Source organism: Cucurbita moschata, unplaced genomic scaffold, assembly GCF_002738365.1.
Source record: "Cucurbita moschata cultivar Rifu unplaced genomic scaffold, Cmos_1.0 Cmo_Scf00001, whole genome shotgun sequence".
In the NCBI taxonomy this organism is placed as follows: Eukaryota; Viridiplantae; Streptophyta; class Magnoliopsida; order Cucurbitales; family Cucurbitaceae; genus Cucurbita; species Cucurbita moschata.
In genome coordinates this window covers 3138476-3157469 of record NW_019268517.1, presented here as the reverse complement: position 1 = coordinate 3157469, position 18994 = coordinate 3138476, and the positions used below count along the sequence as shown (strand labels likewise).

The 18994-nt window shown below is 37.5% G+C and overlaps 5 protein-coding genes across 8 annotated transcripts in view; 3 read left to right on the top strand and 2 right to left on the bottom strand.

Annotated features, from left to right (window-relative positions):
- The window catches only part of LOC111444653, a 3414-nt gene extending 3064 nt beyond the window's left edge, over positions 1-350 (bottom strand). Inside the window, exon 1 of the mRNA XM_023082623.1 lies at positions 137-350. The gene's annotated coding sequence lies outside the window, so the exon portion shown is untranslated. The remainder of the gene's footprint in view (positions 1-136) is intronic.
- A 2140-nt stretch (positions 351-2490) lies between these two features.
- On the top strand, positions 2491-6790 carry LOC111444639 (thioredoxin-like 2, chloroplastic). 3 transcript variants are annotated; one of them, XR_002710717.1, is made up of 6 exons: positions 2491-3036; positions 4278-4457; positions 5225-5389; positions 6058-6220; positions 6405-6473; positions 6568-6790. XR_002710717.1 is itself a non-coding variant. In XM_023082609.1 (5 exons), exons 1-4 carry the CDS (start codon positions 2827-2829, stop codon positions 6196-6198), a joined length of 696 nt encoding a protein of 231 aa, XP_022938377.1. In that variant the 5' UTR covers positions 2491-2826; the 3' UTR covers positions 6199-6220; positions 6568-6790. The 3 variants fall into 3 exon arrangements, 2 of the variants coding, with proteins under 2 accessions (XP_022938377.1, XP_022938368.1); XM_023082609.1 differs by lacking the exon at positions 6405-6473; XM_023082600.1 differs by lacking the exons at positions 6405-6473; positions 6568-6790 and having other exon boundaries at positions 6058-6401.
- A 1144-nt stretch (positions 6791-7934) lies between these two features.
- Positions 7935-10476, top strand: LOC111444614 (putative RING-H2 finger protein ATL21A). Its single transcript, XM_023082582.1, has 2 exons — positions 7935-8811; positions 10009-10476. Exons 1-2 carry the CDS (start codon positions 8118-8120, stop codon positions 10449-10451), a joined length of 1137 nt encoding a protein of 378 aa, XP_022938350.1. The 5' UTR covers positions 7935-8117; the 3' UTR covers positions 10452-10476.
- A 171-nt stretch (positions 10477-10647) lies between these two features.
- On the top strand, positions 10648-11410 carry LOC111444661 (non-specific lipid-transfer protein 3-like). The gene is made up of 2 exons (XM_023082636.1): positions 10648-11060; positions 11204-11410. Exons 1-2 carry the CDS (start codon positions 10672-10674, stop codon positions 11265-11267), a joined length of 453 nt encoding a protein of 150 aa, XP_022938404.1. The 5' UTR covers positions 10648-10671; the 3' UTR covers positions 11268-11410.
- Positions 11411-11736: 326 nt separating this feature from the next.
- Positions 11737-18773, bottom strand: LOC111444588 (cyclic nucleotide-gated ion channel 1-like). Of its 2 annotated transcripts, none has more exons than XM_023082580.1 (8): positions 18691-18773; positions 15714-16203; positions 14646-14858; positions 14261-14547; positions 13169-13280; positions 12832-13068; positions 12214-12608; positions 11737-12137 (listed from the first exon to the last, which is right to left on the bottom strand). In XM_023082580.1, the coding sequence occupies exons 2-8, from the start codon at positions 16125-16127 to the stop codon at positions 11828-11830; spliced, it is 1968 nt and encodes a 655-aa protein (XP_022938348.1). In that variant the 5' UTR covers positions 16128-16203; positions 18691-18773; the 3' UTR covers positions 11737-11827. The 2 variants fall into 2 exon arrangements, with proteins under 2 accessions (XP_022938348.1, XP_022938347.1); XM_023082579.1 differs by lacking the exon at positions 18691-18773 and adding an exon at positions 16376-16439.
- Positions 18774-18994: the final 221 nt, after the last annotated feature.

Sequence of the window (18994 nt, the reverse complement as noted above, 5' to 3'; positions counted from 1 at the left end):
ATATATATATATATATATATATATATATATATATATATATATATATATATATATATATATATATATATATATATATACGAAAAATAAAAAAGAAAAAAGAAAAAAGGAAAAATCAGGAGATTGATAGGAAACGTACCGGATGAAAGAGGGGGAGACGACCGGTCTGGTGAGGATTCTGCCATATCGACTCTGGAAATGGAATAGAATGCAAAGAACTGAGAAGATGAAGGGTAGAAAAGAAAGGGTTCGAACAGAGGAGCGCCGGCAGCGGAAATGACAGATTGGACAGAGCGTTCGTTGGGGCCCTGCCCACAATCTGTGTGCTGTCTTCCTCTGTCACGCCTATTTATATTTTCATTAATTTGTTCATACCGTTTCGAGGCGGTATCAATAATTCTATTTATATTTTAACAATAAATATAAAATCAATGAAAATTTTCATACGAAAAAAAAAAAAATTATTTTGTTGATATGGTTCACGTAATACTTTTAGGCTTATCGTGGCGCGCATGTATTTTTATGAGATGGACGTATATGTTCGAAATATTTAATTTGAGTTTATCATGATAGATCATGATGTCTTGCAAGACAATAACATTATCATACTAACATAATAATCATAAATAATAGAGAAGAAGTAAACGTCGACACGTAAAGAGAGTTGTACATATTATTCATGCATTAGGTAATTTCATGTCATAGACATTCCAACTGTAAGCTCTATTATAGTTTCAAGTCCAATTTGATAATTCTAAACGTGTTTTGGTCAGATGTTACACACTGATTTAATTTCACTTATAATAGTTCATCTATTCCGAAAATCAAACTCCAAGCTTATACGTGAACTAACATCACTCAATTAATCGTGCTAAATATTATAAATTGTCCCACCAAAACGATATAATTTATTTTGCATGAATTAAAAAGACACGAGACCAAGAAATTGAGTCATTCCTATAAATTTTCTTAGTTAATATTATTTTATTGAATCAAATAATATTAGATTTTATTTTGAAAATTGTAATTTTTTTTCTTTTAAATGTATGTGTTTGAAAAAAAAAACTACCCTCAAATTAAAATTTGAGTTAGATAATTGAAATTTGAGATAATTAGTATTTTTTTTTAAATCCTACATTTTTATTATAATTTAGGTATTAATTTTTCTTAAGTATAAAATTTGAATAAGTAAAAAAATAAAATAAAAATAACACTTTATTATTATCACATTCTTTAGTTACTTCATTTTAATTCATTAAAAAGTAAAAAGACATTTCTAATAATCTTACATATTTCATTTAAATTACAAATTTAAATAACGACCCAACAAAATTTTATTAGGATTACAGCTAACTCCAAAGAAATAAATTCAAAGGAATCTCATTCTAGTTATGATTGATTTCTTTTATGTTTTATAGGAATAATCTCACATTAATCTATCCATTTTAATCAAATTCCAAACATTTTATGATAGATATCGAGAAAAAATTGAATGCAATAATTATTGATTCACGTATAAAAATAAAAAATTTATCTATTAATTCGCATGTTGAGGGAAGAGGAGAAAAACCACTATTTCACGTAATATTTCAAAGATTTGTTTGATCGTGTATTTTGTGCATTTATCAACTTTAATTTACTCTTGATTTTAATTAAAATGAGGAATGAGGGAATTAATTTAATCTTTTATGCACGTTTATATTAAAGGTTCGATTGGATGAATTTAAATGAAAAAAAATTATATATAAAAAGTGAATATTCAAATTTAGAAGAATTAAACAAAGTTTTCAGTTATTGAATTATATTAAATTTACCATTATAAAAAATTTGTCTAAATTAATAATTTATTAAGAACTATATTAATGAGAATATCATAAACTTTTGAAGTTTCTCTCCCATTTTCAAAAAAAATAAAAAATAAAAAAAATATTAGGTTAGTTTTGAAATGGTTAGTCTTTTATTTAAAAAATACCTATAATGCTCTTGAGCATTTTTTTAAAGTTCAAAAATATTTTTACTATAGTTAAAAATTCAAAAATATTTTGACGATGGATATCATGTTTAAAAAATAATTATCAAATTTTATAAGGAGCATTAATACATTTAATTTTTTTATAAAAAAAGAATTGTTTATGTCAATAGATGGACGGAAACGATGTATATACATTTCAAATATTATCTCCAAACTTTTTAATGTTATTTTTTAAAATTGACCCTCTATATACACTTCTGAAGATCATCTCTAAATTTTTTAAAATTCATGAATATCTTTTAAAGATTTATTAATACGATTAAATATTTTTTATTTTTTAAAAAAATTTAAAGATATATTTTTACAAATATTTAAAGGTGTTTGGATAGGAAAATATTAATAAAATTTTTACTTGATATTTTTTGAACTCTTAGGAAAGATATCTTAACTGTAATTGTATTTTTTTTTTTTTAAATCTAAAGATTTTAAAAAATATTTAAGGAAAATCTTCACAAAAAAATCTCGTTGGTTAGGTCAAAGCAGAAAAATCTCATCACCGACGAGACCAGAGATGATTGGCAAGGAAGAGCAAACTGATAAGAACTGTGATTGGGTTAAAATGGCGGATTGATTACCAATTGTTGCAGTCACCATTACAATCGTGTACAGCGTAAAAGCCTCTCTCCAATTCACGCGCACAATTCTAGCCACAATTATAAACAACCCTTCTTCTCCTACTCTCGAGACTGCCTTTTTCGTTTTTCCCCCATGCTGTTTACCTCATCACCATCATCATCTTCTTCTTGGGGGGACAGAGATTGTGTTTGGAAGTAGAATTTCTGCGTTTTTGTCTCTAAATGGCTGATGTTTTTAGATTTTCCTCGCATTCTTTCTGTTTCCCATCCACTTCTTTCCCTGCCTCCATTGCTTCATCCTGCAATTCTATTCAGACTTGTTTTCCACCCATTCAAAGCTCGGATAAGAGGTCGACTTCTCTGCCGCGCTACTCTACTAGCTTTGTAATGCCTCTTTCTTTCACACCCAGAAAGAGGTTGGTATCTTTCAAGGTACACAGCTGTTCTTTTGGTTGGATTTATAATTGTTGAGATTTTCATTCTTTTTTTATATGAATTTAGTTGCCAGCAAGAACCTGTTTGTTGGGCTTGTTTGAATTTTATTTTCAATTTGAGATTCCATGTGCTGAATTGGAATTTGAGAAGGTTCTGTACAACCCTAATTGTGAGACCCACTAAGTTCAAGTTTTCCCTAGGTAGTTGATGCTTGTACTTTTATCTGTTAAAAGAATTAGCTACATTGCTTTGCCAACAATTCTTTCCCATATGCATTCAATTCTTAGTTGACAGTTCTAGTCTGTTCTACGAAGTTGTTTATATTCCTGTCTAGCCTGATGCTGGTTAAATCTAAAGAGACACTTATTTTATGGTTGATTAAACCATAAGGAGCCATGTTTTCTCTTCATATCTCTTTAAAGTTCCTTCAGATCTGGCTATAGCTTTTGGGAAGATTTTTGGTTATGAACGAGGGGACTGAACACCTTGTTACTTGGAAGAGAAGTAGTCGAACGCCAGCACCCTTTAGGCACAGAATTCTCGCCAGTAAATATGATGCAAGTCCTATGTGATTGTTCATTGGAAACATATCTCTGAACAGTTGTTGCGTTTGGATTTTCACTGCTAGCTGTGAAATTTATCTGAGACTGGAAGCTTTCTTAATGGCTGAGAACCATTGTATAATTGGATTTTGAAAGGATGCTTGGTTGGATAGGAACTTCAATTTTCATAATGCTTTTCCTTAACTTTATGCTCAGCTGACTTGTTTTAGATGTTTCTAAAAGGCCTGAGCAGAGATAACTTGTGGAGAAGGACCTTACATTTCAACGAGAGAGATTACAGGCTTACATCTTGACAACATGGAAGATTTTCATATAACTCTTAGTTTTGATTCAAAATACTGGAAGTAGGAGAGTTCTAGCATCCTTACATGCAAATCTCTTCTTGATTACCTTATTGGCTATTGCATGCCTGCAAGCTCCCATAGGCAATGAGCAGCTCGCAAAATTATCGTTCAGTTTGTAGCGTTGAGACTACATATATGTAAATTTCTTTTGTGTGGAAAACATGACAACTTCTTGTAATTTCTCCTTCGATTCTGAGGGCAGGAGGCTGTACTGTTTTCCCTGCTTTTCCTTTTATGCATGATTATCTGTTTAAAAATGTTTCTTACTCAAACAAAATAGATGTCAATCATTTTCCGGATGCCGCCTGTTAACTGTTCTATGATGCCACAGGTACAGGCAGCTGTGGCTGAAAAAGACCAGCCAAAATGGTGGGAAAAGAGTGCACCAAACATGATTGATATACATTCGACACAGGAATTTTTAACTGCATTGAGTGAATCTGGTGATAGATTAGTTATTGTAGATTTTTACGGAACCTGGTGTGCTTCCTGCAGGGCATTATTTCCCCGGGTAACTTTCTTCATCAATGCTTTAGATTTCTTCAGATTGTGATGTTGGTCTGTTTCAAGTGTATCATGATATAAGACTTGATTCCATCAATGGAGCATTTTCTGAAACTCGATTTGGACCAGCTTATTGAACAAGTAGGCATTAAATGACTGCTGCATTTGTTAGCTAGCTATCAAGATGAAAATCTTTAAAATACACTTTGCAGTATTTTTAGATGCCTTGCAGGTTTCTACCTATCTATGTTACTGAGGTTGAAACTGTAGACAATTGCTCAATCCTTTAAAAAATTGGTTATCAAAAACTCTCCAATATATATATATTTTTTATATGGAACAATCTCATTGATGTATGAGATTTACAAAAGGGATGGTTTGTCCACTGTGATTACAAAAAGCTTTTCCAATTGATTAAAAGGGAAGCATTAGTGTATGAAGCATAACTCTGCTCAATATTGATATCTCAAGTTGCTAATCTCAAAATACTCTGCATTCCTTTATTGGTTTTCTGCTGCAGTAGCTGTTCTGTCATTATTTCTCGCTTTAGTTATAATAAGAAAGCTCCAGAGCAGTTCTTATTTGCACGGTCATTCTTGCAAATGCTTCCCACATTAAATGATTGATATTCATTGGATTTAACATTTGTTGTTTCCTAAAAAGGAAAGGCGTCTTACAGCAAAATCTGACCTTGCAATTATTGTTCTTATTAGAAATTTTAGTCGCCTGTTTTATGTTTTGACGTTTGTATATATGTTGAAATGGAACTGTCAGCTATGCAGAACAGCTGATGAGCACCCTGAGATTTTATTCCTGAAAGTCAACTTTGATGAAAACAAGCAAATGTGCAAAAGTTTGAATGTCAAGGTCCTTCCTTATTTCCATTTTTATCGTGGAGCTGATGGACAATTGGAGTCCTTCTCATGCTCACTCGCAAAGGTATCCTCCTCCCTCCCCCTCCCCCATCTCATATGTAAACAATTCATACTATTTTATTGGTTTAGCTTATAACAAGCACAATGCATGTTAAAATATAAATAGATTTTTGTGAGATCCTACGTTGGTCTAAACATTTCTTATAAAGGTGTGAAAACCTCTCCCTTGTAACGCGTTTTAAAACCTTGAGGGAAGCCCATAAGGAGAAGCCCAAAGATGACAATATTTGCTAGTGGTGGACTTGGGCTGTTACAAATGGTATTAGAGCTAGACATCGGGCGGTGTGCCAGCGAGGACACTGGGACCCCAAGGGGGTGAATTGTGAGATCCCACATTGCTTGGAGAGGGAAACTAAACATTCCTCGTAAGGGTGTGGAAACCTCTTCCTAGTAGACGCGTTTTAAAACCTTGAAGAGAAGCCTAAAAAGGAAAACCTAAAGAGGACTATATATGCTAGCAGTGGGCTTGGGTGGGCTTGGGTTGTAACAATTTTGAGTCATAGATGTGAATGTGCTGGAAGGATTGATGTGGATCTCTAATATGAACTGAAAACTTCCCTTATCCCAAATTTGGAAAACTGTACCAAGCGTTTGATCTCATGGCAGGCATTGATTATCAATATATGAATGAATACCATCATTCTACTTTATCTAACCTTTTCCGTCCCACAGTTCCAGAAAATTAAAGATGCAATTAAAATGCACAACACAGCTCGTTGCAGCATTGGGCCGCCAAGAGGAGTAGGAGATCTTGTACTGGAGCCCTCCTTGAGTCCCAAGGACAAACAACAAACAGAAGCTTCTTCATCATAGACTTGCTCCCAAATGCCCATCGGTACCATTGTGCATTCCCCTACTATTAATATAACCTAGCAGTCAGCTTTCCAATCTGTAAATTTGCATTCTTGTGAAATATTTTGCTGCCTTCTTCTGCTACCTTTGATGTTTTTACTTTGAAACTGGTGATCTTGGATCTAGTTTTAATTACATGCCATTGATTCATTTGGTTTGATGGACAGAGGCTTGCATATTCTTAAAATTTAGTCCAGAATCTGTCAGATCTCTACTGTACTTTAAGTTACTGCTAGGTTCAAATCTTTACTCTACCTTTGTGATTCACTAAGACTTGAAATGGAGGGCTCTGATTAAGAAGCTTAACTATAAACAACTTGGTATGTGCAGGTATCATTCATAATGAAACTCTCTTTTACGTCTGCATGGTCTTGCATGTCAAAGAAGCGGTAGTTTCGCCGTTCGTGTCGGTCAATGGCTAAATTTTGATGGCTCTGTCGATTTAATCTCTAAATTGTTCAGTGTTTTAGTTACATTTCATTACTTTATTTCTCAACTTTTAAATGTGATTTTATCCTCTAATCTTTGGTAATAATATAAATTGATTTGTTTATGAATGTTTATAATTTATATAGCTCCGAAGTTTAGGTGTTTAAATTCATTTTTTTACCTCATTGCTCAAGTGTTCGATACAATGAAATGATTAGACTAACTAGTAATCATTTAACTCGATATGTGAAATTACACATTAGTTGGAGATGAGAACGAAACATTTCTTATAAGGGTGTGGAAACCTCTTCCTAACAGACGCGTTTTAAAACCTTGAACTGAAGTGTTCGATACAATGAAATGATTAGACTAACTAGTAATCATTTAACTCTATGTGAGATTACACATTAGTTGGAGATGAGAACGAAACATTTCTTATAAGGGTGTGGAAACCTCTTCCTAACGGACGCGTTTTAAAACCTTGAAGGGAAGCGTATAAGAGAACTCAAAGAGGATGATATCTGCTAGTAGCAGGTTTGGGCCGTTACCAATGATATCAAAGCCAATCATTGAGCGGTGTGCCAGTGAGGACGTTGGGCCCTCAAGCGGTGGATTGTGAGATCCCATAGAGAAAGGAAGGGGTTTAAGCTATTACAAATGATAATATCAAAGCCAATCACTGTGGGTGTAGCAGCGAGGCCTCCAAGAGCGAGACCCCCAAGGGGTAGGGGTAGATTGTGAGATCCCAGGAGTAGGGGAAGAAGGAGTAGGGGAAGAAACGTTCCTTATAAGGGTAGAAGGGTGTGAAAATCTCTCTCTTGTCGAAATTTTTTTGTTTCAAAAATTATTGAAACCCAAAATAAATATTCGATGGAAAAGCAAGTTGATCGGTTAATTCAATAAAAAATGAAATGGGAGTTTGCACTCGATTTTGTTGGTACGCATTTTAAAACTTTAGATGGGCTTGCGTAATGGGTGATACATTAGTGACCAAGATTCTTTTATAAAGATTCCATTCAAGCTTTACAATTCAAATTACATGCATCTTTGTGGAAAAAAATGAATACCTATAAATTTAGAAAAAGTTATAATTTGGTTTCCACAATTTAAAAATTTAGAATCCAATCCCAATAATTTCTAAAGTCTATACCAAATTTGTAATTGAACCATTTTATAATAAAGTCTATGGATATATAATATAGTTTGAAGATGAATTAAATAAGCACAAAATACCGAAAGAGAAAGTTTGATAGTTTATATCAAATTGAAATTTCTTAATAAATTTCTGTAGCTCTCTCATCAATATTAAAACTATGGCATCCACACCCAAAGAATGTCAAACCAACCATTATACAACTTTCAAAGCTTCTGACTTTGGAATAAAATGATGAAGTCAAGAACATAAATATGAACTACTTCAAGTTACAAAAATTTTCCTTTTGGCAAAGCTAATGGATTTCTCACATACCTTTCTCCTCTTCTTCCTCTTCATCCTCCCCACTTTATCCACAGCTCAAAGTTGCTCTATTTCCAAGTGTATGAAGGACAACTTCGGCATCCGATTCCCGTTCCGAATTCCCGAGCTGCAACCTGCAAGATGTGGCTATCCTGGTTTCAACTTAGCCTGCAACGACGCGGGCGTGTCGACTCTAAATCTATCGTCTTCAGAACAATTTTTGGTAAGAAATATTGATTATGTTGCTCAACAGATACAGCTCTATGATCCAGATGTTTGCCTTCCTAAAAGGCTTCTTCTTCAAGGCTTCAACTTCAACCTCTCAAATTCTCCATTTCTGCTCCCTTTTAGTAAGAATTTCACCTTCCTAAGCTGTCTACCTCAATTTGCAACATCCCGATTTCCTGTCCTTAGCTGCCTTAGCAACTCCACCAGCTCGGTTGTGGCTACTTCCTCCATGAGTTATGTCAGGTCAATGTCAAAGTCAAACTCTTGCAAGATCATAGCTAATTTAACTGTCCCAGTTGCGTACCCAGATGAGGCCAATCAGTTTCTAACCGACCACTATGGTGATCTCCTGCTAACTTGGAATAGCCCTGCTTGCAGTATCTGCGAAACAGAAGGCAGGCTTTGTGGGTTCAAAAGCAACAGCGGCCTCGGCATTGCCTGTTTCAATAAGTACTCAACAGGTCAAAATTCTACCCTTTGTTGCTATTTCCTAAGTTCACGTTCATTTTTAAACTCTTCATCTTCGAGAATGCATTGTTCGAGGAAAATGTAACGACCTAGTTCTTTTTTATGCTGAAATAATCATTTAAACTATGAAAGGTCCTTAAAACACTTTAACATGAGTTAAAAGAACACAAGTAAAATAAAACATCAATGCCCTATAATAACCTATAGTCAGACGAAATTAAATGCAGCCTAGCCCTATACTAACCTATAGTCCACAAAAATAAAATGCAAACTACCCTATGCACGTGACATGGTCTCCTGAGTTGTGATGCCACTGTCAGCCGTACATGGAAGTTTTGCTTTTACTTGAAAAATAAGAGTAACACATAACTTGAGTATTTTAAGACATACTCATTAAGTGACCTTACTATTGGGGTAGATGCAAGCACACACAATCACGTGCGAGCCGTGCGTAGAATAGTAAATATACATCTCATTACCCGCTTAGGATAGTCGGCTAAGGGAATACGGATTTAAATGATAGGTCAAATTCATGATTGTGTGTGCTTACATTTAACTCCTACAGTGGGGTCACTTACGGAGTATTTCTTAAAATACTCAAGCCATGTGTTACTCCTATTTTCCAAGTAAAGGCAAGACTCCCATGTTATTGAGTATTTCTTAAAATACTCAAGTCATGTGTTACTCCTATTTTCCAAGTAAAGGCAAGACTCCCATGTACGGCTGACAATGACATCGCAACTCAAGAGACCATGTCACATGCATAGGGTAGTTTGCATTTTATTTTTGTAGACTATAGGTTAGTATAGGGCTAGACTGCATTTAATTTTGTAGACTATATGTATATACAGTAACGACTTTAGGTTAAGTAGAAATCTAGGGTTGTTACATAAAAAGTCAAATAAAAATAAATCATTGTTTTCTTCAAATCATGGTCAACTTTAACCCATATTGCAAAAATAAAGATACAGGCTGCTATATGAATCTTAGACTGGCTCTTGGTTGACTAAGACATAGATAAAGCTTATATTATAGGCAAGTTGAGATTAAAGTAATAACAGAAGAATATCATGGATGATGAAGGAATGACAAAGACATTTGTTCTCAGCTGCACGTCTCTTAATGATATCATTCATGATATAGTTTGCAAAAATATCAAACTTTAAATGATGAAATACCTTAATTTTCAGGGGAGAATAATGGTCTCAGAATATTGCGGATCATCTGTGTGGTGATTATTCTACCGAGTTTGATGTGTGTCTTTGGATTTGGCTGCTTTATCTGCTTCGCAAGGTGGGGCTATGGCATTGCAGACAGCAGAAGAAACCAAGCTCAGAATCAGCAGCAGGTCAATCCAGCTTTAGAGACAGAGCCACCGATCCGTTTGAGTGGTCTGGACGAATCAACCATTGATTCATATCAGAAGGTAATCCTTGGAGAAAGCCGGCGGCTGCCAGGCCCCAATGGCACCACCTGCCCCATATGCCTTGGAGAGTACTTAACTAAAGACACGGTCAGATGCATTCCTGAGTGCAAGCATTGCTTCCATGTGGATTGTATTGATCAATGGCTTCGTGTCAACAGCAGCTGCCCTCTTTGTCGAAACTCTCCCTCTCCCTCCCCTTCTCACTAACTTCAATTCTTCTACGTAACAAGAACACAACAATGCAAAGTCAGTGTACAGAGATTCAAGTAATTTAAGAAAACCCCACTTTTTTGTGTGTCAATAACCAAAAGAAACTCATAAAATCGGCATGGTAGCAGAATTTCAGGAATCGTTACACAAGAAACTGATATAAAAACACACAAAATCGTAAACCCACCAAGTGTTTGTAAAAATTCCCAAGTGAAATATGTCAGGAATCTACAATCTCCGCTTGATGATCAGTGCACTAACCTTCATCGCCATGCTTACAAGCTCCATGATGGTCGCGCTGTCTCAGAATGTCGACATGGGAAGCTGCATACTGGTGGCGCAGGAGCTATCACCATGTTTGAGCTTCATCAAAGGCAGCGACGGAGGGTTTCTTGGAGAGAATCCACCGCCGTCGTGCTGCAGTGGCGTTACTAAGTTGGCCGCCGATGCTAAAACGAAGAACGATAAGGTTGATTTGTGCGAGTGTATCAAGAAGAGTTTGTCGATGATCGGAGCTTATGATCCGAATCGCATTCCTTCGATTCCCGAAGGCTGCGGAATCCCAGTTCAAATTCCTCCCATCGATAATTCCACCAACTGCTCAGAGTAATCAAATTAACATTCCCTTTTCCTTTTCCTTCGCGCCATGAATCTAAAAAGCATTTTCAAGGGACAAATCTAAACAAAAAAATGCGTTGGCTATGATATTGGATGCTAATATTTTGGTGTTGGTGTGTATTGGGATGCAGGGTTGAAGGCTTTGAATTTGGAAGTGGCCTACCAAATGAGGTTGGGAATTGCCATCATCATTGATCCCAATCAACATAAACCAAGCCAAAATCCCATATGATGTTCTTCTTTAAGTTCGTCTTCGTTTCAAAATAAGATCGAGTCTTGGTCTCAATAATCCTTATTTACTTCCTAATAATACTCTAAGAACGATTACCAATAGTTCATCAATTTCTTCCCATTTCTCTTATTTTAATGGTGAATTTGGGGACAACGAGTATCATAAATGTAAGAAGTATTAAAAAGTACGGAAAAGTCTCCCAACTTTTTAGTGTTTAATAATACACTTTCAATTTTGTAATTAATAGACCCTGAACTTTAGAATATTTAATAGATTCTTGAACTTTTCGTCTAATAAGATTTTAGCATATTTTCTATTCTATCTCGTTAGAATTTTTTTTGTTTAATAGAACTCTAAACATCAAATTTTGTGTATAACGATAAAATTTGAATTTCAAAAGCTTATTAGACATAAAATAAAAAGCTATGTAGAGATCTATTAGACATTTCAAAGTTGAGTTCAAATTTCAAAGATCAAATAGACACAAACCTTCAAACACGAAGAAGAGCGAAACAACACATTTTTAACGATTCAAGATGGTGAAGTTTGGCTCGTCTTGCTTATCGTCTGGCTTCCGAGGCGGCGGTAGCGTCATCACTCGTGTGAAAGGAGCAGTTTTCTGGTGCTGATCACGCTGCACAGCAAGCAACAGATATGATATAAACATGGATGCATATAGAGTGGCGCCAAAGCTCGCCGAGACACCAACTGTTTTAGCCAATGCATCTTGAAATCTACCATCTCCACCCCCTCTCTTCTTTCTTTCAACGTAATCATGCCAAGCTTCTTGTACCTTATAGGCTGCCCAAACTTTCCATTGATGAGAATAGAATCTAAAAAAAGAAAAACCATTACATATCAATCACTTCAGCAGCAGCTGAATCAAAGCAGCAGTTCATATAAACATGCCTCACTCTGTGCTCAAATTGCCTGCTATTAAGGCGCTGGAAATGGAACTGACTGGTCACAAATTTCAGCTCATCAGCCTTTAAAGCAAAGGCTTCAACCTCAGTAAGAGACTCAACTGTTCTAGCTGAAATGGGAAGAGAAGTGGAGGTTGGATCCATTGCCCATTGAACTAGCTCTTCACCACAGAAGTCGCCTGCTTTAAGTATGTCCGTGTAAGGCTTGTTGTTCCAACCAAAAGTTATAATGTTAGCTAGCTTTCCTTTCATGATGAATAGCATCATATCAATTGGGTCACCCTCTTGCAGAATGAAGCTCCTCTTTGTGAATAACACTGGCTTGAGATATTCGCACATCGAGTCTAGTAGATGCTTGTCCATGTTGCTAAAAAGTGTCACCTAAACCATTTGGAGTTAACAAACCATGAAAGTTTCGTCTGATGACTTCAGGTATGTACACGAACAGAGAATACATAGTGCCTATATTGTTTCCGTTTATTAAATATAGCTTTAACAGATTCAACCACCTACCAAATCTTTACGAAATATCTACCTTATATCTCTACCAGATCTTTTAATATAAATAGGCATCCGAAAATGACAAGGTTTGAAAAGAACTCACTTTTTTAAGAAGGGACAAGCAAAGATGGCGTTTGATGTCTTTCCTAAGGTCTTTAGGAAGGTTAGTAATGAGTTCCTCTTCCTTAACTCCTCTATTTAGCTGCCATTTGTATTGATCGTATCGTCTAATACGCTGCCTTAAGTCCTCCGGGAGCATACGATGTGCCATCCAATGCTCGATATCTCGTCGGTTGATTCTCATCTGCTCTATTTTAACAGTTGTTGACTGAAGGTATTTCTGTCACAAGGGGAATGATTCACAGTTGAAAGTTGGAGCAGTTAGATAGGGAATGAGTTGTAGAATATGGAAGAGTGATGATATCAGAAACATGAATGACCTGAACATTGCTAATGAGTAAGGCAAATAAAACCAAACCAAGGATGGCTATGAAGACAGCAAAAAGAACCTCCCCCATGTAGTTGCTTACTTTAAGGTTTTGTCCACTTGAGCTGTAACGAGACAGGCAAGTTCTTTTAGAGTGTATGTAGCCCCAAAGCATTAACTTAAGATTATCCGGGAAACTTGGAGCTTATAACAATAGCTTCACATATATCATATCAAATTCTCTGGTAAAGTAACGAAGAAACATGTGTGTAATAACTCAAGCCCACCACTAGCAGATATTGTCTGCTTTGGTCCGTTATGTATTGTCGTTAGCCTCACTGTTTTAAAACGTGTCTACTAGGGAGAGGTTTCCACTCTTATAAGGAATGTTTCGTTCCCCTCTCTAACGATGTGGGATCTTACAATCCACCGCCCTTGGGAGCCCAGCGTCCTTGTTGGCACACCACTCAGTGTCTAGCTCTGATACTATTTGTAACAGCTCAAGCTCACAACTAGCAGATATTGTCTACTTTGGTCCGTTATGTATCGCTATCAGCCTCACGGTTTTAAAACACATCTACTAGGGAGAGTTTTCCACACCTTTATAAGGAATGCTTCGTTCCCCTCTCGAACCGATGTGGGATCTCAAAATCCACCTCTTGGGAGCCAGGGTCCTCGCAGACACACCACCCAATGTCTGCCTCTGATACCATTTGTAACAGCTCAAGCCCACTTGCAGACATTGTCTACTTTGGCCCGTTACGTATCACCATCAGCCTTACAATTTTTAAACGCGTCTACTAAGGAGAGGTTTCCGACCCTTATAAGGAATGCTTTGTTCCTCTCTCCAACCGATGTGGGATCTCACAATCCACCCCCCTTGGGAGCCCAGCGTCCTCGCAGACACATCACCCAATGTCTAGAGCTCTAATACTTTTTGTAACAGCTCAAGCCCACTAGCAGACATTGGCTGCTTTAGTCCGTTATGTATTACCATCAGTCTCACAGTTTTAAAACGCGTCTACTAAAGAGAGGTTTCCGACCCTTATAAGGAATGTTTTGTTCTCCTCTCCAACCGATCTCACAGTAGAAAACGTTTACCAACCTGACATTTTGCAGAGCCCACCAGAATGAATAGAAGAATTTGTGGCGAAAACTCGTCTTGGTAAAGTCAAACTCAAGGGCTTTAGCATACATCCCAAAGTCGAAGGTCTTTGTCTTGTCATCTTTAGATTTCTTAGGAGAGCAAAACTTGATTGTAGAAGAGGACATTGGTTTACTACGACGTTCACAGTACAAAAAATTGTCTGTACAGTCATCTTTCATGCATGCCACAAGCCAGCATTTGGTTTGGCGTTCTATTGATAACAAATACCAAATGGCACCAACAACCTGATCATCAAATTCACTGTTTATAAGAGAACTTCTTTTAAACCGAAACATAAAAAGGGATGCTTTTTGGATGGCTATAAAATCAAATGAACACATACATGACAAGCTTGCAAATAAATAAGAAGATTGAAGGCAGCTCCACTCCAAGCAGTTTCTGTCAGTATGCCAGAGTTTTTGGTTACTTCTCTGTATAGTGGATAAATTCGAAGAAGCCTAGGAATATACTGCAAAAGAACCGCAATCTTCACGATGTTCTCTGTCTTTGTTGGAATTGGATCTTTCGCTGCAGGTATGATTACTAATACCAAAAGCTGAATGACATGAAAAGACTATGTTCTTAAGTGAGACAATCAATGCTACTTCAAACAAATGATTCACAAGAATCTATCCAATTGAGGATGGTAGGGAGGGTCCCACGTTGGCTAATTTAGGAAATGATCATAGGTTTATAAGTAAGGAATACATCTCCATGGTTAGGAGGCTTTCTGGAGAAGCCTAAAGCAAAACCATGAGAGTTTATGCTCAAAGTGGACAATATCATACAATTGTAGAGAGTCGTAATTCCTAACATGGTATCAGAGTCATGCTCTTAACTTGGTCATATCAATGAAATCCTCAAATATCAAACAAAGAAGTTATGAGCCTCAAGGGTATAGTCAAAAGTGACTCAAGTATATCAATGAAATCCTCAAATGTCAAACAAAAAAGTTATGAGCCTCAAGCGTTTAGTCAAAAGTGACTCAAGTATCAAACAAATTGTGTAATTTGTTCAAGGACTTCAGAGGAGTCGAGCCTCGAGTAAGAGGAGGTTGTTCAAGGGCCTCCATAGGCCTCTGGGAAGGCTCTATAGCGTACTTTGTTCAAGGGGAGGATTGTCGGGAGGGAGTCTCACGTTGGCTAGTTTAGAAAATGATCATGGGTTTATTAGTAAGGAATACAACTTCATTCGTATGAGACCTTTTGGGGAAGTCTAAAGCAAAGCCACGAGAGCTTATTCTTAAAGTGGACAATATCATACTATTGTGGAGAGTCGTGATTCCTAACCTAAACCCGGGATACAGAACAAAACAAGCACAGGGTGTTCGTAATATGTCATGAAAGAGAGATTTTGGACTGTGCTTTAAAGAGCTCATCAACCAATATGTAACATTCCAAATAAATTATACCTGAGGCAGTGGGAGAATGGATAAGATATCAATCAAGAAGTTTGAGAAAAGATATCTCTTTGCTATAGCTGCTGGGTCTTCAATTAATTCACCACTTCCAAACACAGGCAAAGAAGGGGGAAGAAAACCAGTTCGAAACTCAAAGATCATGTGAAGTAGATAAAACAAGTCAATGAATGAACGAAGAACACAAGTAATGGTCATAAGATCTTGGTCCATGGTTAGGCATTGACGGTCTTTATCAAATACTGGGACGTAGAAGAAGAGAGGGTCCACAGCTACTGCTATGACAGAGGACAGCACAAATATCTTGTTCCATTGCTGAAGAAATGACTTCTGTGGATCAAGAATTTTCTTCCAAAATTCTGGTTTGAAGCCTATTTGTGTTAATCCTCTGTGTAAGCATTCCAACATTGAGCTTGGAGACAGTCTGCTTCTGTTTTGGTAGCCTCCATATCTGTCATGGAAGTCAGAAGTTGGTTGTCCAAACCTATTTGATCAAGGGAGTATATATCAGTGTTGATAGAATCAAGCAAGTCGATAGACATAGCTCAGATGGTTAAAACATATCGTGATTATCGTTGAACTAAGCAAAACAATTAGGACAACAAGAACCAGATTTCCTTAAAGAAAGTCACAGAGAGAGTTAAGAATGTTCAGACCTTACAGTTTTTGGTATCTGGGAACCCATAAATATGGTCACTTGCATGAAAGGCAAGAAGTGGTACTTAAGGTTATAAAGAAAAACATGTTCTTTAGGTTGTTGAATGGAAGCCAGAAGGGCTGAGACAGGAAAAACTGAAGGCTGAAAATCCCTTCAATCAGGTGGTAAAGCAAAGGCCAATGTGAGGTACAAGAAAATGTTTTGTCTTTATTAGAGCTTTTTGACAAAGTGCTTTTATATCCCACTTCCTTAACTCGCTACAGCCATTGGGACCTTTCAACAAACAGTTTACATGCATGTCAATTTGTTACCAAAAAGAAACTAAGCAGAATAATCCTTCTCTGGTTTGTCTGGTGCCTGTCAGTGAAATAACAATGTCTCAGTTAGAGTAGCCGTAATTGTAACCGTTCAAGCTACTGCTAGCGGTATTATCCTCTTTGAGTTTTTCCTTTCGAACTTTTACTCAAGGTTTTTAAAACGCGTTTGCTAGGAAGAGATTTTCACACCCTTTTAATAAATGCTTCGTTCCCCTCTCCAACAAATGTGGGATCTCATAATCCACCCCTTTAGGGCCTACTAGCACTCATTCCCCTCTCCAATCAATGTGGGATCCCACAATTCCCCTCTCCAATCGTGGGTCTCTCAATCCACCCCTTCGAGACCCCGTCTTCTTGCTAACACACCACCTCATGTCAACCCTTCTTTGGGGGCTCAGCCTTCTCGCTGGCACATCATCGGTGCTTGGTGTCACGGTCCTACATTTTTTTACCGTGCAGCATCGTGATTTTGACACGCTCACGACTAACCTTAAGGGGAATTAAGCCCCACATATTTTTTGCCCCGACTTTGTGGCTTCGTCGGACCTTAGGCGAGGTTTGTCTTCGTCAGTCGAACATCGCTTGTGTGGAATCCAAGCTTGTTCAACCACACACACCGACTATGCGTGCATGTTCAATCGTCTGCGACACATCCGACTTGCCTCTACACTAGGCCAAGTCATTCAGCTCGACCTTGCCTCTGTTCGAGCCAAGGTCTCTCAATGCAACATCGCATCTCATCTTGTCATCTCAATCCCCATCAACAGGGTCCATATGTCTTGACGCCACCCCGAGTCTCGGGATGTTGTCGGCCATCATAACTCGCTCGGTCATGCCATCGAGAATGGGCCCGCGTGTCTTTCATCTCAACGGGACTTCCCAAACATCCATCCATCCGGGTTCTATCGAGGCATTGGCCCTCCCGTGCCCATGCTGAGTCATTTACGGATACCGTACTGGATAGCGGGTGTATGTAGCAACCTCCAACACGCAGGCTAGGGTACCGGCACACCCATGTCGTCCGGTACTGTCCTTCAAAAACCCATTTCAAAGGAAGTTGCCCGAGACACTCATCTCGGCACGCTCGCACACACTGTGACACACGTATGTGCCATAAGGTAGCTCACTTAGCCCACAGGGCCAGGGGTGGTGGAGAGCTAACACCATGGTACCCTGTAGTACATTTTGAGCCATTTTCAATCTTTCAGGCATAGACATGATTTTGGTGAACGGTCATACGGTGTCGTGCATTGTCCGTCCGGTGTCCGATTGACACCAAACTTGGTGAGCATTCATATTTCATATGGACGAACTTAACTCTCGAACCGTATGCCCAAATTCCCTTTCAAAATCTCGACTTTTGAGGTTAAGACCCGAGGCTCTACCCGGCCCTTCAACAAGCCTATTTTTGCCCTTCATGTGCATTATGATGTCTTTGTCTTGCTTATGTCTCAACTAGTCTTCAATGCCCACCTCGCGTGGTGGTGTGTTGGATGATGCATCGTCCTCTTCGATCGCGTCATGGCACTCTTCTATATTGGCCCGCAGTGGCCGGATGGATGTCTCTTGAGGGACGCCGCTTTGCTTGTCATGACGTGAGGGTCACAACCTACCCCCTTTATAGTATGGTTGCGACATTTGGCTCTGATACCATTTGTAACAACCCAAGCCTACCACTAGTAGACATTGTCCTATTTGAGTTTTCTCTTTTGTGTTTCCATTTTTAAAAATCGTCTATTAGGGAGAGGTTTTCTCACCCTCATAAAAAAGGTTTTTAAAGCTCGTCTGTTAGTAGAGGGTTTCTCACTCTTATAAATAATGTTTCGTTCTCCTCTCCAACCGTTGTGAAGTCTCGCAATAATGAACACTTATCTTCGAATCTAATTGTTCAACTCAAAGAACAAGCAACCAAAAAAAAAGCTGTAAATATTGCTGAGCAAGCTACAAATTAAGAACAACCCAAGTGGCAACCTACAAAACTTTTCAAAGTTCATACCTTCGGCCTTGAATATCCCGTTTTTGTGTGAAGTGGAAAGTTGATATTTAAAGCAGTTGCCATGGTTTTTTTCTCACTACTTTAATAAAGAAAAGAAGTGGGGTTCTCATCGGAGAAAGAACGATGAGGACAAATATCACAATATATTCCTTAAAGTGATAGTTATGATCCTTCAGATTTTGGGATGAAAAGCAAGGCTTCTTTTTTAATTGATAAAAGATGAATGTTACTCCAAATTATGTGAAGAGATATTAAAGAAACGTTTAAGTTCTTTTTTACTTCAAATTTGCATTAAATAAAACTC

Coding starts and splice junctions, on each gene's coding strand:
- LOC111444639 (XM_023082609.1), top strand. CDS start 2,827: ATGGCTGATGTTTTTAGATTTTCCTCGCATTCTTTCTGTTTCCCATCC. Junction 4,458..5,224: donor GCAGGGCATTATTTCCCCGG/GTAACTTTCTTC, acceptor TGGAACTGTCAG/CTATGCAGAACAGCTGATGA. Junction 5,390..6,057: donor TCTCATGCTCACTCGCAAAG/GTATCCTCCTCC, acceptor TCCGTCCCACAG/TTCCAGAAAATTAAAGATGC.
- LOC111444614 (XM_023082582.1), top strand. CDS start 8,118: ATGGATTTCTCACATACCTTTCTCCTCTTCTTCCTCTTCATCCTCCCC. Junction 8,812..10,008: donor TTTCAATAAGTACTCAACAG/GTCAAAATTCTA, acceptor CTTAATTTTCAG/GGGAGAATAATGGTCTCAGA.
- LOC111444661 (XM_023082636.1), top strand. CDS start 10,672: ATGTCAGGAATCTACAATCTCCGCTTGATGATCAGTGCACTAACCTTC. Junction 11,061..11,203: donor AATTCCACCAACTGCTCAGA/GTAATCAAATTA, acceptor ATTGGGATGCAG/GGTTGAAGGCTTTGAATTTG.
- LOC111444588 (XM_023082579.1), bottom strand. CDS start 16,422: ATGCAAGTGACCATATTTATGGGTTCCCAGATACCAAAAACTGTAAG. Junction 14,548..14,645: donor TTTATTTGCAAGCTTGTCAT/GTATGTGTTCAT, acceptor TTTGATGATCAG/GTTGTTGGTGCCATTTGGTA. Junction 12,609..12,831: donor GCTTGTCCCTTCTTAAAAAA/GTGAGTTCTTTT, acceptor CAAATGGTTTAG/GTGACACTTTTTAGCAACAT.